Source organism: Pogoniulus pusillus, chromosome 8, assembly GCF_015220805.1.
Source record: "Pogoniulus pusillus isolate bPogPus1 chromosome 8, bPogPus1.pri, whole genome shotgun sequence".
In the NCBI taxonomy this organism is placed as follows: domain Eukaryota; kingdom Metazoa; phylum Chordata; class Aves; order Piciformes; family Lybiidae; genus Pogoniulus; species Pogoniulus pusillus.
Window position 1 is genome coordinate 25,873,029 of NC_087271.1, and position 17,175 is coordinate 25,890,203.

A 17,175-nucleotide genomic window follows, 5' to 3' on the forward strand; every position below is an offset into this window, starting at 1 on the left:
CCTACTACCTCTATTGAGGTCTGTGTGTTCAATGCTGGGGTCAGCAGCTGGGCTCTAGCACTGCCCTGCAGATCTTCTATTGTCTTATCCTACAGAGTTCTTGTCCAAATCCTAATTCCAGTTTTGTTCCATTTTTGCCTTACCATACTCCTGTCCTGCCAAACAAGGCAATACCTGTGTTCTGCTGGTGACTGCCACTCCATCAATCTGTTCCACATCTCTGTTGTATAGACACATGGTCCTTATGCACAGGAACAGCATGTGAGGCCTCCATTCAGCCAAAACCCTGTCACACAGGTGGCTTTTAAACAAAGAGAAAAATGTATAAACCTCATCAGTCATCACTGCTGGCCCCAAGAACAAGCACTGCCCTTTCAGAGGTCCCCCTGCCCCAGCCCCTAACCTCCCCCTCCAAAGCTGACCTCCATTTCAGTCTGCACCACTCCTTGTATTCCAATCGCAATTCATCAGCCGGGCTCCAATAGCTGTGTTTTCAGTCTATAAATCACCAGGCTAGACATCTGCCCAGCTTTCAAAGGAGTTTTGTTCTTCTTGTTGACTACTGCAAACTTTAAGGTATTTGGAGACCCGAAGCAACTCAATTACCCCCCTCCCAAGCAACTCTTGTTGATTTAAAATGCAAAGTATGGCTTCAAAGAGAGCGCCTAGATGATGATAAAGCACTATTGTTTGTGCCTTTATGGAGTGAGACTCCAAACTTCATGTTTGTGGATTATTCTGAGAGGTAGCTGCTGATGGGGAGAGACAGAGACAAAGCTGTGCGGCCCTGTGTGCTGCAGGCCACCTCCCCTGGCCCTTGTGACAACTCTTACACAGGCTGAATAAGAAGCGTTTCAAGATGGTGTCCTCCAGCATCTCACAAAGACCTGCTGGGGAAGCAGAGCCAATGATCAGAAGGAAGCCGTCAAAGGCAGTCGCACCACCTCCCCCTCGGGTCAGGCACTGAGTCACCGAAGTGCCAGGCACAGCTGTATCAAAGGAGCTGACACCTCCAACAGCACCGGCGCTGGCGCTTGATCTGCTTCTGCAGTGAAAAAGAGAGCAGTCAGCAGCTCCACCGTGCAACACCGATGCTGCAGAGCGGCTCTGGGTGGATAAGGGTGGCCTTTAACCATGCATTCTCCAAGTGCATGAGGCAGTCTGCGGCCAGCTGCTGAGAAGACAGCTTGGGGTGTTCCCTGTGCAGTGTTCAGGATGAGTTCTTGTTCACATTCCTGCTCTTCTGTGCAATGACTGATGCTCACCTGTGGATCGCAAGGCTGAGGAAGGCAGTGGGGCAGAGGAGCCAGCCAGTTCCTGTGATTTAGCACTGCCTCCTGATCTCCCAATTTTGTCAGCTCCTTCTAGACAGGTTTTTACTATTCCAAACACTGTCACCTCCCTATCTGAAATACCTTCTGCTTGAAACACTAGCCTGTTCTGCCATCAGCAGGAAGGTCTACTGTAATCCTCACAGGCAGGCCCAGGTTGTATTTTTAGTTTTTCTGAAAAAAGCCTTCATGCTGTTTTAAAATTATTCTTGTGTTCCTCACATCCATTCCACATTTCCTTTGCTACGTTCCCAATGGATCTGACACTTCCACATTAAGAGAAGAGGGTGGCCTGTGATAAAAATACAGTGTAATGGAGTGTTTGTGGAAGAAGCATTACAGGACCTTAGCAAGACATGAAGCTACAATAAACTACATCCAAAGTCAGCTCTGATGGACTTATTGCCACGAAAACACAAACGAGTGAGCAGACACCTTGGCAAGCAGTCAATCATTTTCTGTACAGCATTCATGGAAGCAGCCAAGGGTCAAAAGTTGTTGAAAAGCTACTTGGAATGGGGAATATAGTAACTGTTGGGAGATGACACACTTGGACATTCTGCATTTTGCAAGTGAAGAGACAGAATTGGAGCTGAAAAATCACCTGTGAGAGCTTACACAGCAGCACTGGGTCTATTGGGCAGTGGTGTCCCAGTAACAGACCACAAATAGCAGGCTGCCTTCATACCACCCAGGTAACCTCTGCTGAAGCCATGATGAGGAGAAGATGAGATGAGGGGAGAAGGTGCTGGGCAGCAGAGCTGGGACGGAGGGACAGTTTTGTACTGCAAGCACTGATCTTCCACCTCACATCCTGAAACGGAAAGCACCACATCAGCATGCGTTCAGCTTTCCAGAGCACCCAGAGGAACAGAAAAGCAGTCTGCTTCTCCACCAAGCCTGCCTGAATGTACCCTGCCTGGAGTACACTGAGCCACCCAGGACAGGAGGTAAGGAAACTATACAAGACTAAACTGGAGAAATTGATTCTCATGAGCATTCACAATCACAGGAGGACCCATAAGTGTTTCACAACCTTACTAATGACCAGAGTTCCAAGACTCTGGCTTTGGTAGCACTGATGAAGCTCCAGAGCATAAGCCTCCTTGCAGAGGGGAGGCTTATGCTTCCTTAGGGGCAGGAAATGCCTGCCCATCCCTCAGGAGTCAGAGATACTGGAAGAGGCAGTGGAGACAGCTGCCTTCAATGGTAGCAAGAGCAGCACAATCTTGGACCTCGAGGGCTACCCTCGTGGGGAAAGGAAAGATTAAACAACACTATACACTGGAGGCTGCCTGTTTCCCCTGTTGGAAATTCACCCGCCAGTCCCACAGAGCAGCAGGAAAAATCACATTCATTTCCACAGAGATTTTATCACCTCAGTCTTGGCATGGGAGAGGCATCTCCGCCCAGCTGTGAGCAAGCGGACGCATTTTGCTGGCTTTTTTTATATAATCAAATTCCTCGGAGGTGACTCACAGGGATTCAAGGGTGTCCAGAGAGATGTCAAACAGGCCTCAAGTGTAAATCGGTGACACACCTTGCTGTGAAGACCCACACTTGCCAGCAGGCCTATTCCCTCTGTAGGCAGCAGGTAAGAGAAGGGGTTTGATGGATGCTCTTGATGGATGTTCATAGGGAGGTTCCCACAAGCCCACACACACATGTAGCACCTCCAGCCTCCGGAGGCTGCTGGTGTTTACATTTCCTTTGTAAAGACAGTGATGGTTTCAGGGTGGAGCTGGAGTGCTTCCCTGCAGCTGCTCTCCAGGCTTAAACACTGAAGATTTTCAGTCATTCCGGCTAGAAGAGCCCAGCAGTCTGGGAAAAAAAGAGCTTTAGTGGCTCTTTTAGAGGCCGAAATGTAGAGGACCAGGAAGAACTAGCCTCAGACACAATACCAGAGGTCCAAAGAAACATTGAGGAAAATGCTGTGGATGCTCTTAGGTCTTTGGGTGTCAGAGCAGATGGAACAGACTCAAACTCTGGTGGAGCATGGCTCTGGGTCAGCCTTGTATCACAAATGCCAAGGGTAAAGTTTGGTAGAAGGTGTGGTGCCCATGCAGGCCAGCCTGCCAGTTAGCAAAACATATGCAGGTCTTTCTTCAAGCAGGATGTGTAGAGCATTTCCAGTCTAGAATGGGGAAAATCTCCATTTGTCTGTTATTTGGGGGCAACTGCAGAAGACCCAACTCAACTGTTACACCCTTCACCTTTCAACTTCACCCTCAGGTGACTAACAACTACCAGCTACCATTAATATTAAATGGGAGAGAAAGAAATGCAATCCTCTCTCTGCTCTTCACATTCCACAATATCACAAACAATTTGTCATATTGGGAGGGGCAGAGGCAGGAGGAACATCAATTATTGATACTTGGGAACAGATGGCTTTTCTTGTACCAGGGCAGTGAAATGTAAGAGGAGCCTGTGGGCGAGGATGTGAGGATAGACACATATCAGATAACAAGCCTTCAAGTGGAACAGGAACCTTCCTCCTAGAACCAGCTTCGCTGGCCTGCAGAGCTCTCATCAACAACCCTGTCTGCAGAAACAAATCCACTGACATCTGAATCAGTGAGGCTTCACCAGAATCTTTCAACGCTCCCTCACCTCTGTACAGAACACTCTGGACATGATGACTGATACGCTCCAGACAGCAGAGGCCTGATACACTGGGCACCAACTGGTCTCTGTGAGACCCTACTGCTTGCATTTCATGTGTTCATCCTGTGCCATGCAAGGTTTATTCCTGAGACCACATATGGTGTCCAAGAGTGACCCTGTCCTGCCTTCCACTGGCTTCTGCATTTCACTGAGAGTGCTGTCCTCTAGAATCAAAGATCCAAGTAATCTCAACTAGCAACTTCTGTCACCTAGGTCTTTTTGCTTACTTTTCCCATTGATCCATGCAAAGCTCAAGAGCAGGAAGAAAACTCAGAGATGAAAGCTTTTCCTGAAGTTTTCATGAACAGACTCTGTACCCTCTGCTGTAGCCAGGCATCTGCACCCTTTTTCACTTTGGTGTAGTTGTGTCTTTTCTGTCATCTGTGCTGACTCAGACCTGGGCCTGGGTAGCCCAGGGTCCTGTCTCAGACAATGGTTTTTAAGTAGATGCCCAAGGAGGAGTCAGAACTGTGCAAGCCAATGGTGATACCTCCTCTACTACTGCAAGAATGATATTCCTCAGTTATCTTCAGCTCGGAGATTCCATGAGCCAGACATCACCTCTGCACATAGTGACTCAAATTCAGTTTTCTTCTCTGGACATACCCCTTAAATCTTGTACCTGAGCACTCAACTTTCCCAGTCAGGACTCATTAAGTCCGCAGTTATTCCATGGAACAAGGCAGACTTCCTTGCCACCTTCACAGGCCCAAAAGGTACCTCAGAATCACAATGTCCAGTCCTTTGATGTATTTGGGACCTTCTCACCGTGTTTTTCCAAAGCCTGTTCTCTGGGCCTGTGCTGAGAGGTTATTCCAAAGCCTCATCACTCTGATAATTAGACACGCTCTTCTCATTTCTCAAGCTGAGTAATCACTGATTACTAATTCCACTCAGTCTGCCTAGGGTCATGCAGCCTGCAGCCTGTGAGAGTCCTAGGACACGTACAATCTTGTGATTTGGAAAAACACAACCTCCTAGCTTCCCTCCTGGTCTGGATCAATGGCAAAGTGTGTGAGGTGAATCAAAGTCAAGCGCCAGGAGACAGCTGCTGTCCACAAACTATACTTTTCACAGTATCGAGTGGGATGGAGAAGAGTTTCCCTGCATAAGAGCTAGTGAAGAGCTGGAGGCAGTCTTAGACTTGGGCCACATCTGTGCTGGAAAAGACTGAGCTCTACCAAAAAAAGCAGCAAACCTTCCTGCTCTAGAATTTTTGACCAGTGTCTATGTTTCATCTAATTTGGTACAGGAAATGGACAGACCCTGAAGAGCATCTTTACACTGCTGCATTATACCAACATGAGAGCTTTCACTCTTCCAAAAAAGCTGTTTGTCTCACTGTGATAGTACCAGGAAATGTTTCTAATCAGAACCAGCTTTAAAGAGCAATCTCCACCGAGCTGTGATCTGTTTACACGAGCTAACTGCTGCTGAACAGGATCAGAACTAACACACATGGGCTAATCTCACCTCCCCCACATTTCACGGGGGTTGAGGGGATCGTTTAGTAAAAGAAACCTATGGATTAGAGAGAAACACAATGGAAAAAGCAGGAGGCTACATCCTTTCAATCTCAATGTGGAATGGCTCCATTTCACTCTACTCCAGTTAACATTTATGTGAATCCTTTCCCTGCTGCTCAAAGAAGGAATCACATTATATACACATTCCAGAGGAATTTTCCCAGCAGAAATAACCATTTTTAACAGACATTGCACTTGGGAGAATGTCTAGAATTTTACAGGCAAATGCATGGGTGGAGCTGTGTTTTGACCCACACAGGAAAGTTGTAAGTTGACATCACCATCCCAGTCAGGCTTTGGAGTCAGGGCAGTCGGCGGGTTTGGGATGAGGATGTGCTTGGCAGGAGCTCCCTACCTCTTTGATGGCAGACATCTTGATGTTCTCATAGTAGTGCAGTGGTGCATTGGGTGAACTCATGTCATAGCCAAACCCTGCTACCGCCACCTCATCACAGTTGTGGAGCGCCATGGTTATTGCTACGCTTCCCAAGGTGGGGATGTTCTGAGAGGAGAGAAAGCAGGAATGGAAACATTAGCAGGTTGCCACTTCTATAATCAAAGATTTCCTCTTATTGTCTCTGCTTAAAGGGGCACTGCTGCTACTACTCAGAAAATCAGGAACGGAGTATTTGGCTATATCTGCGTATCAGCTGCCCAGTGCCAGCTTGTGTTGGCAACAGCCTCCCAACTTGTAAAGAAATTGTATGTTAGCCAGCTTCCTGCAAAGCATCTAGGTTTCATGATATGGGCAGAGAGGTTGATGCAAATGGTCAGAGGCCCACAAATTTGCCATCCTGAGAATGGGGAGCAGACAAGATGGGAGAATGGATTACAGTGGACATAGTAGTTTTCTGATACTGTAACAGACTCAACACTGGATTATAATTCTTAGCACGTTACTGGCTTCCAGATAGTCTAAGGAGGAATACTTAGGCCACTACACAGGAGTAGAAGTAAGAAACACTACAAACTATTTTACTGATGGCTAAAGCAGTTTAAAACTGCTCTGGGCAATGGAAGGAAGATCAGTTAGACACAGTTGGCAGTGTGTGCCGAGACCCCTTCCTGTGCTAAGGGGCACCCCCACAGGCAAAGAGCACTGTGGCCTGTGCCATATCTTTCCAAACCACAACATAGTGGGAAGACGAGGAGCAGTGGAAAGACAGTCAGAGAAAGGGGCACTCTGAGCAGGGACACTGTGACTGTCCTGTCCTATCTGCTGACCTGCCATTTGCACTTAAGTCTAGCCTCAGCTCTTCCCATTTCATCTGGCTTGTGCTAAGGTCCTGTGACAGCAGTGCTGTGCAGCTGCAGCTCCTCTTGTGTGTCCAGAGGAACACAAGTGATGTGATAGATGCAGTGCTTTCAGTGTTAAAACCCTAGCTCACAGATCCTTCTAGCTCCCCTTTAGCGAGATGAATCCAGAGGTAGCTTTACCCCAGGGGCTAGGGAGAGGCTGAGAAATACACCCACATATCTTATCTTCATTTGCAGAGCATCCAGTACCACCGTATCAAAAGTATCATAAATTCAGAGGACATGCTCAGACAGTCACCAAGGGTGACAGCCTCTTAGCTGTGATGTAGAAACCGAGTGCACACTTACATGTTGCATTTAAAATGGTTTATGCTGTACCAGTGAGCAATGCTATTGCATTTGACTTGATGTTTGTAACAGTGGGAACACACTGTTTTGAGTCTCTGACTCTTGTTCAAAGGAACCGGCTTTTGGCAGCATGCTATCTTGCTCACTTCTTCTTGCCTGACCAGTCCCAAGACCAACAGTTCCCAAGCAAAGAATGCCAACCGTACCCTAGCTGAGACGTGCAGAGCTGGAGCACAATCCATGTGCTATAGAGAATTCCAGTACACTCCAGTGCACTCAGTGCACTCAAATCACACTGATCACAAATGTGCAAAAGCTTCTTATTGCTAAATCGGTGAGAAATTAAATTCAAACATTTGCTGTGGCACTGTAACAGTACACATCTGAAATGAAAAAGCCTTTCTGCATCCTTCTGTGCCAGCTCTAGGTGACAGGAAAAACAACAGCAGAGTCGTTTTGTTCTCACTGCTTAATTTCAAATGATACTCCCCACATACAACATTGATTTTATTCTGGCTACTTTAATTTGTTCTTAATTTGCTGGGAGCCGTAAAGAAGGGTTTAAAAAAAAAGCTAGTAAAAGTTTATGAGGCAAGGACAAGAAAAATCACCCAAATTTCAAAATATGCAAGAACATCCTGTCTTCCCAGGCACAGCAGTTCAAATTCAGATATTCTCAGCTTTATGTTTTACATAGGAGATGACATTTGGATGTCACTGGTATTGCATCAGCTGGGAAGTAGACTTGCCACAAACCTCCTTCCCTCAGCTGAGCTGTAGTTACAGTGTCCAAAACACAGTGAATAAATGGTGCTGTCCTTAAGAATGTGTTGATCTTGGGAATAAGATGGCGTTAACACTACCCACACTTGCACCAGGCCCATTCCCACGGTACAGCTCAAGGGAGACGCAGGGTCTTTGCCTGGAGGGAATTTCACTGGCCAAGTTAACATTTAAGAGCTAACTTTCTAATGTGAGCCTTACAAACCACAAAGAATTAATCATGCTACCCAACCTTACGGGAGGTCTGCCAAGACACCATAACTTTCTTTCACGAGTATTCTTTTTTCTGTTTGGAGAGTAACAGATTACAGAAATCAAAAGTGAACTTTCCTTTGGTCACCAAATGCCTGCCTGACTTTTTTCTATGCACGACACCTTGAATGGCCTTTATGAAAAATAAAAGGGAATTTTCTCCTCTGCTTCCATTCTTCAGTAGTTCTTGACATGTCAGTACCTCAGCACTGCCTGCTACCCTCAAAAACGACTGAAATACCAATGACTACCAAAGACCTCCTAACCCCTCAGATTTTAGTAGCTGTATCTGGCTTTGACCCCTACAGCTATCAGAAAATCACAGTGTCCTTACCAAAACAGTTTTGTGCTGCCCTAAATCACACTCAGAAATTGATGATCTGATAGTAGTGTTTAATTAAATTGTGCCTTATTGGTGTTAGCACTTTTCGGTACCATGGTAGCTATAGCCTAGTGCATGTGTCCCCACAGCCATTCACACCTTCACTGCTGAGATGCAGCCTCACATCCCACTGCTGCAGTCCCAAACCTGTGGGCTAGAGAGGATCACCTAGAAAGCAGTATTTAAAGTATTATGCCTGTTATTCACTGAGGGCAGTAACTGTTAGGGCAGCACAGAGGTGCTTGCAGAGCCTACCCTTGGTAAATGGTGTGGATAACAGCGCCAGAAGATGAGTACACACTGTGTATGCACACATATGGCCATCTAGATCAAATACACTTAACTGGACATTTGCTCCAAACTGCTTATGTTAAAGTAGCAACCATAAAAAACAGTAAACAGTAACAGGAGAATTAGAGAGACTTGGGGGAAACAAAATAAAAAAAACGAAGGAGCCAGCTTAAACAGAAGTATGAAATGAGCACAACTGCTGACCAACTAAATGTCATCCCTAAGTCAGTACACTGCTTTGGTCCTGATTCCATTTTGACTATAGAAACTGAGCCCTTTTCTCCTGTGACAGCCTGTTGAGCTTCTATTACTCCTTCTCTCTACTGAAAATCATGCATTGCCTCATGGCCAGCTTTGTGGGCATGGGAAAGAGACAGTCCTGTAGTATCTAGAGATGTATCCTGGGGAGTGTTGCTACAGAGAAGCCCACTCAGCAGTATCAAGGGGAAAGGGCTCTCCTCTCAGCAGAGAAGTGGCAAATGGGAGGGCACATGAATCAGAGAGGGAAAACTACTATAGTCATTCTCTGGCTGCATCCACGCAGCTTCCAAGTTCTCCTGATTGTTCACAGGTACATAAATTAATTTGCTGCTAAGCTCTAATCGGGACCTAATGAACCATGTACAACCTTCAGGGCAAACTGGGGGGACAGGTCACTCCAAAAGAAGTTAGGCATCATGGACATGGCTGTGCCAAACCTGGCTTGCTGTGCCCTGCACAGTGCGTCAGTGCTATCTCACCATACACACCCTTGTGCCATGCCCCAAAGACATACCAAAGCAACCACCACACCTCCTGTATTATGAAAATAAAACTCTCTCAAACACAACTGAGTGGGCCTCTCGTTATTGTAGGCCTTTGCTAAGGAGGAAAAAACCTAACAAACAAAATCCCAACATCTTTCCTCCAGAGTAATAACCTGGGCTTGGTTATAAGCCTCTCTTCCTGCTTATGGCCCTCTACGTGCTTGGGTAATCCTGTAACATCAAACAATGTTGCTTTCAACTAAACGGTTGATGAACAGCAGCCTATCTGGGGCCAGTACCTAGCTGAGCCTCCTGAGACACTGTCCAGTTGCACAAAGACTTGACAGTGGGTTAGGCATTCATGGGACTAAGGATGGAGGATGACTGGCGTAGCCCAGCAGTACTGCTGTTCCAGATGCAGCCATCATGAGTTTCTGACCTGAACTGGTGCCCATCAATTAGAGAGAGCTAGGAATGGCAAGACCCTAGGAAGCACTGGCAACTCTCTCTCTTGTCAAAAGTACTGAACTTGCAAGCTCTGTATTTACTACCATGTCTTGCAGGTGTCTGTTCCAGCTGAGGCCCACAGGGAGTCCTGGGTTCAGCATCCCCTCTCCAGCCCTGGTAAACAATTGCAAGGTCAACCTCCATGGATAGCTTGATCAACCTGAACTGGGAGTCCACATCTCCAAGCCTGAACTGGCTATTTAAGCCCAAACATCTGGAAAATTTAATGCTTCTGTCTAACATAATGCTCCCCAGGAACCAGCCCTTTGCTTGGTCCCATTTGAGAGAATACAGCAGACTGACAGATGAGCCAGACATGACATCAAAAGGCCACCTGACAAACAGCAACAGCAAACCCTGCAGTGGTGAGAGACACATCACCTCAGCAGTGCTGGGCAAAGGCTGCCTCTGCATCCAGAGTGTCACTCCTTCCAGGAGCACTCTGGCACATGCCATCCACAGGTGAGGTGAATACATGCATGGTGGATCCTGGGTGAGAAAAGCCTAGAGACAAGAGAGGCAAAGACTCCTTGTACCGTGCTTCATTAGGGATTGCTGCAAGCTCTGCATAGTACAAACATAGTCAGTTTGTAGCATTGGGTCATGGGGCCAGAAATGCCTTTTAAAGTACAGACATAGGACATGTTCTCCTAACTCCTCCTCCACTATTTTCTGCTGCAAGGGGAAAGGCAAAAAGCTTCCCCTCAAGATATTGCTGTTTCATCTTCCGTTGATCCCCCTGAAGAGGCTTTAAAGACTGAGTTCTACTCACAGAAGAAAAGAAGCCAGTCACCAAAGGAACACCACTTCATGAACGCTGAGCACCACCTTGCAGGCTTGCACTGGAGATCTGATGCTAGCAACTGAATCAGGGGACTGCAACTGCTCTTGGCTTTGTGCATGTGAAAAGCTCTTGTTGCTTTTCATTCCATGCCCGGGTCACTCCTGTGTCACTGCCTGCTGGACTGGAAGGAAATGACTGCTGTAAATCTGGTTTTGGAAGTATTTGACTCCCTTAACATATTAAATGAATTCCAGTTATTTATGGGATTTTACTTAGCTAGGGATAAGACTTAGTGGATCGTTCAGACTATTCCAATTGTTACCCTTTTCACTACAAGTCTAAGTGTTGCTGTAGATTAAATTCCCTAAGAACAACAATACAACTAGATATTCAAAGCCCTTTGACTAGTATAATAATTCATTTGAGGGAAAACTTGAAAAATGGCTCACCTAGGAAAAATGGCTACCATTGTTTTATCAGTTACAGACCTTATCACTTAATGGCAATAAAGTGTAAACAAAAGAAATACAGAAAAAACCCTGTTATAGTCACCACACAAAGGTTACTGTATTTTCTTTTCCTTAATTTATGTTTGCACATAAATGAAGCAACCCCAAACCCACACTTTACTTCCCTTAGCAGGCAAGTTTGGAAATATGCTATGAAAGGCAATTCAGCATTGCTTATTGTGAGCACACAAGTGCTTGGCATTCTGCAGAGTGGTCTCTGTCATAGGAGCTTGCAATCTTTGAGTAAGGTGCACCTGTAAGGTTGCTTCCATGGCTACCTCCACCCATGCACTGAATCAGCTGCAATATTTGACTTCAAAAGACAAAGCAGAACATCTGCAACACAATTCCTTCCCCTTCCCTAGTTATCCTTTGTTGTAAGTGGGAGAGATCTCCAGAACTGGTGGTCTGCAGCAAGGCAAAAGGGAAGGACCAGAGGCCTGGTGCTGGAGACATGACAAGCTGCCCAGCAGGTTTCCATTCTGCCATTTAGCTGCTGATCTCCTATATGACTTAACCCAAATCAAATCTCTTTGATGACACCTAACTTGATGCACAAGCTCTGATTCACTGTTTGCCATCAAGCAGACTCCTGTGCAATGCAGGGAGTATTTCTTAAGGACCTAAGGATTTAATGGAGGGCAAGCGAGGGCTTGACTTTACTACGAGCTAGCTGCTCTGTGGCAACCATGCACACACTCCATGCTAAGTGAAAGTTCATGGCCTCCTCTTTCACTGAAAAGTAAACTCCCTTCAGACACTTTGCATCTGTCTGTCCTGTGCAGAAGCATGCAGCTGAGCATTTACCAAGAAGTATCTGGCCTGCATAACTCTATAATGGCTTGCCTGAGTGTCCGTTTCCCAGCAGGTCGTGGACTGGCCACACTGCACTGCTAATGGATTTAACAGTCCAGCCCATGAAGCAGATGTGCTGCCTTGCAACCTCAAGGCTTACAATGACACTGCATCTTTATATTTAACCAACTGCAGGTGCAGTGGCCCTTTCCCTGTCCTTCTACCTGCCTTAGACGATGTCCTTTAGGAATGCAACATAAAAAAAGAAAAAAAAGAGAGGAGGCAGGCAACTGAAGGCTGGGGTGGCAGACTGCCCTGCTCCCACAGCCCCCACCTCTCTTCTGTTCTTCGAACACCCAACAGGTCCCAAGACACAGCTTTCACACAGTGACGGTCTAGCAAGAACAGTCCAGGGGACAGAGCTTGTTGGCACCAGGGCAGCCCAACCCTAATGGGAGAAAGCATCATTATAATCAGCTAGGGGAGGTGAAAAGCTGCCTAAGGAGCAAAGGGTCACCACAGGCATCTCCAGAAGGCCTGCCACAATGATATAACAGCAAAGAGAAGCCCTGGAGAAGGACGTGCTAGGTCCAGCATCAGACCCTGAGTGCTTGAAGGCCGTCAGCACCCTCCAGAGGTGTTAATACACAGCCTGGTGCCTGATAACACCACTTGCAGGTGGCTCCTCCTTCACCACGTTGGTGTTGAGGCTGGATGAAGTTCAGAGGAGGATATTTTATCTCTTTAGTAAGGTGTCTACAGATTTATCCACCTCCAATATACAAACAAACCAAAGGTTTTCAGCTTCATCTCATGAGAGGTTAGATCGTAGGCAGCTTCACGGATGTACAGCATCAGCAGAGAGAGGAACAAACACCAGTTTGCACTGCAGTCTTTGGAGTCCTGTCAATTTGTGCCATTTAAAATGTTCTCCTGGCCATCTCACACCATGCACAGAGCTCCCAAAGGAGTCAGAAAGCCTTTGCTGAAATGGCTCTGAGCACTACTGAGTAGATGAGACTATTCACTAGACAGCAAAAAGAATCAAGCAATAGCAATCCTAATATTGCACATGCAGCAGGCCTCTGAACTGCTTATCCTCTGGTAAAGCTGTCTGCAGCGTGAGGTAGATTATTGCATGCCTGAATTACCAATGATGACTGGTTTCAAGCCCAAAAGACCTGTACAGACAGAACTTCCACTTAAGCATCAATCATGTCCATACACCTTTGTCTAGTGGCCTGCATCAACTCCTTAAAAGAGATTCTTTAACTGAAAAGAAGATATTTACTAGCTTGTTTTTTTGGTGCTAAACCATCTTCAGGCATTAATATTTAACTTTCCCCAGACATTGCTAGGATCCTAAAATAAAGTGGTTTTCTCATCATCAGCTTATCACACAAAAAGAGAAGTCCACATGTAGCAGGAAATGGCTCTCCCTCTTCTGAAGACTTTAGTAAATGGGCTGAGTAAACTCCTAAAAAGCTTTACTGGGCATAGTCATTGAGGGTGACTGGTTTTGCTCCTTGCTCAGAATTCTGGCTACTAACATCACAAGTACAACCAAAACACACATCTGAATTGTGCCTCCCTACCAATCCTGCAGAACCATATGGCCCAAATTATATTATCAAAGCAGAGGATGTTACTACATTCACCCTTTATTGAATCCTGGGAAAACCACTTTGAGATCAGCCCCAAACTATTTTGCTAGCTCTCCTCAACCTTGCTGGAAAAGCCCCCAAATTACAAAGTTAATTGGGAGCACATTGTTACCATATGTGGTGTGCAAGAGAAGCACTGAAGTTTATTTAGGCATCAGAACCAAAGAAGAATGGAATATTACTGCTCTTTATCAGGATTTCATGTTGGCCTTGATTACTAAGGCACCTCCAGCCTTGATCCTTTAGTATGTAAGCCTACCCACCATACCACAGCACACTGCAGCATGGGGGCACCAATCTGCCCTTATCCCAGCTCTCCTCAAAAAACCTCAGGAAACAGACTGCTCACTGTACTTCTGCTTCCATGTTCACATACTTATTTCTTAAGTAAAGTTTTCCATGCTGTCTCGTGTCTCTGCAGCATGACACTGAACCCAACTAGCCATGTTCTTAGCTGCTGGGTCACGCTGTCTCTCAATTCTCTTTGCTCTACCTCCTTGCTCATCTTGCTCTACCTCTCTCAGAACTTTAATGAGAGTTAGAATCTTGGTCTAGAGGCTCTGATTTTTCACCCTTTCCACTTAAAATCTCAGTCTGTACCAAATTCATATGGCTGGGATCCTGTTCAGACTCTATGCCAGCAGTAGTAGCTTCTGTTGAAGCATCTGCACTGATGCAGCAGCATTCAGTAAGTGTGAAGGCCCAGCAGCTCAGTGACAGCAGTCTGTAGCTGATGGCTGTAATAAGATTTGTATCTCCAGGCTAGAAATACTCTCTGCCTATTTTTAAACCCTGACAGAATCACCATATTAAAGTGTCCTTGCACAAACAGCACAGGATATAGTAATGTCTCAGCCCCAGAGGTGCACCTGCAGATCTCCTGCTGCCCCATCTGAAGGAACGAACTACAATTTACACAATCTAGCTGGGGTCATGGGCAAAGACTGCTTACCTTAAAGCTTCATAAACTACTTTTAAACACTCAAACGAACTTTCATGAAGTGAAACATCAGGTTTCAATTAAGATGCCTTCATTTCCCAATCTGATGTGTGTTAAACAACCTATCAAAACCTCATAAACTTCAGTTCACAGCATTTTCATTTCCGGATTCTCTCCCCTCCTCTCAGCTTAAGTAATATCTTGTGTATTAAAATAATGTGTTTAAGAATAAAATCAAACATAGAGAAAATAAAGGCAAAAATATTGATAATTTCTGTCCTTCATTGGGGCAGCAGTCTTGATTTTTTGGAAGACAGATCAAGGCCGCATTCTTTCAAGGATAAGTTCTGAAGAACGCAGAAGGCAAAGTTACTTTTTTAGCTGACAACAATATTTGGAGTAAGATATCTTCAGTACAAAGAGTAAAAATCCAGAGATTCCAGAACCTCAAGAAAGCTTCTGGACATACACACACGGCAATGCATTTCAGAAAAGCCCCATTCTGTATTCCTGAATTTGCCTGCACATCTTCACACTGCATTTTAAGAATCATAGAATGGTTTAGGTTGGAAGGGACCTCAAAGATCATCCAGTTCCAACCCTCCACCATAGGCAGGGACAGTTCCCATTAGAACATGCCACTCAAGGCCTCATCCAACCTGGCCCTGAACACCTCCAGTGAGGGAGCATCCACAACTTCCCCGGGCAACCTGTTCCAGTGTCTCACCACCCTCACTGGAAAGAATCCTTTCCTAACATCTAGTTTGAATCTCCCCTCTGCCAGTTTAAATCCATTCCTCCTCATCCTGTCATTACAAGACATTGTAAATAGTCCCACCCCTGCCTTCCTATAGGTCCTCTTCAGATACCTAAAGGCAACTATAAGGTCTCCTCAAAGCCTTGCCTTCTCCAGGCTGAAGAGCCCCAACTATTGTAGCCTGTCCTCACAGCAGAGCTGCTCCAGCCCTCTGATCATCTTCGTGGCTCTCCTCTGGACTCACTCCAACAGTTCGATGCCCTTCTTTGTGTTGGGGGCTCCAGAACTGCACACAGTACTCCAGGTGGGCTCTGACAAGAGCAGAATAAAGAGGGAGAATCACCTTCCTTGCCCTGTTGGCCACACTGCTCTTGCTGCAGCCCAGCACGCAGTTGCTGTCTGGGCTGCACGTGCACACTGCCAAATCATGTTGAGCTTTTCATCAACCCAGATCCCAGGTGCTTTTCCTCAGGGCAGCTCCCCAGCCATTTGCCACCCAGCTTATACCTGTGCTTGGGACAGCACCAACCCAGGTGCAGGACCTTATACCTGGCCTTGTTGAATTCCATGAAGTTGGCCTGGGCCCACTTCTCCAGCCTGTCCAGGTCCCTCTGGATGGCATCTCTGCCCTCTAGCAAGTCAACTGTGCCACACAGCTTGGTGTCACCTGCAAACGTGCTGAGAATGCACTCGATTCCTCTGTCCATATCACTGACAAAGAAGTTAATTTCTTACCTCCAGGTACTCACCGATCTGACTTGTACAAAACAAATGTCTCTAATATTTCTGAAGACTTCATAATGTAATTAGAGCATGGAAAGAAAAGGCACTATTCTGGCTAGTTCAAATTCATGCTGCCACACAGCAAGTACAACACAGGGACAGAGCAAAAGCTATGCAAAAACGCTTCTCTCTGAGTTTGTCAGCTGACCTAATGTGCCTCAAAATGTCACATGTGGTCTCTATCAACAACTATAACACATGTGAACATGAGTAATTTACTCACCCAAGCAATACTTTCTCTAATGGCTGATACATTAGGTAAAACAAATATAAATAGGTTCTCACAGAGTGTTGCAGTGTGAGATAATCAAGAAAATTCAAGTCACCACCTACTTCATAGTCCAATAATCTCCAGTGGGGTGACAGATCCTAGAATGACCATAGAGGTATTCTGTTAACAACTATGACCTAAAACTGTGCTTGACATTGCTTTCTTCTGTAATCTTTTACATCTAAAACTTCTCAATTTAAGATCAGCGTTTCTTACCACGGTCTCATCAACAAACCTTCTAGCTCTTTCCCTATAAACCTGGGATGCAGGCTGAGACGTGCAATATCAAGTGATTTTAGGCTGCAGTTTCCATGAGGGCAGTAAATGGTAAACCAACAGCATGACCTTTAGGGAGATCTGCACAGTTTCTAGGTGCACCGAGGGTACAGAGGGCATGGTTCTCTCTTCACTTTGTGAAGGAGCTCCTTCCACCCACACAAACAAGTGCCTTTCTGTCAGACTGGGTGACAGAACACTGTCACTGATGCTGGAAGCTGCCTCCACAAAAGGGGCTCTGCAACAGCTCTCGCCTTGTATCAGAAAAGAAGGTTCTTGCCTTGGTCTTAAGGAGGATGAACACAG

The 17,175-nt window shown here is 45.9% G+C and overlaps 1 protein-coding gene across 11 annotated transcripts in view; it reads right to left on the reverse strand.

The window, feature by feature from the left end:
• The window catches only part of ST3GAL3 (ST3 beta-galactoside alpha-2,3-sialyltransferase 3), a 202,528-nt gene that overhangs the window by 10,718 nt on the left and 174,635 nt on the right, over positions 1-17,175 (reverse strand). For 10 of the 11 annotated variants that reach the window (XM_064147747.1, XM_064147746.1, XM_064147740.1 and 7 more), the window contains one exon: positions 5,880-6,026. The exons of the other annotated variant lie outside the window; for it this stretch is intronic. In XM_064147747.1, the coding sequence (XP_064003817.1) occupies positions 5,880-6,026 (147 nt within the window). The remainder of the gene's footprint in view (positions 1-5,879; positions 6,027-17,175) is intronic. 11 annotated transcript variants of the gene reach the window in all.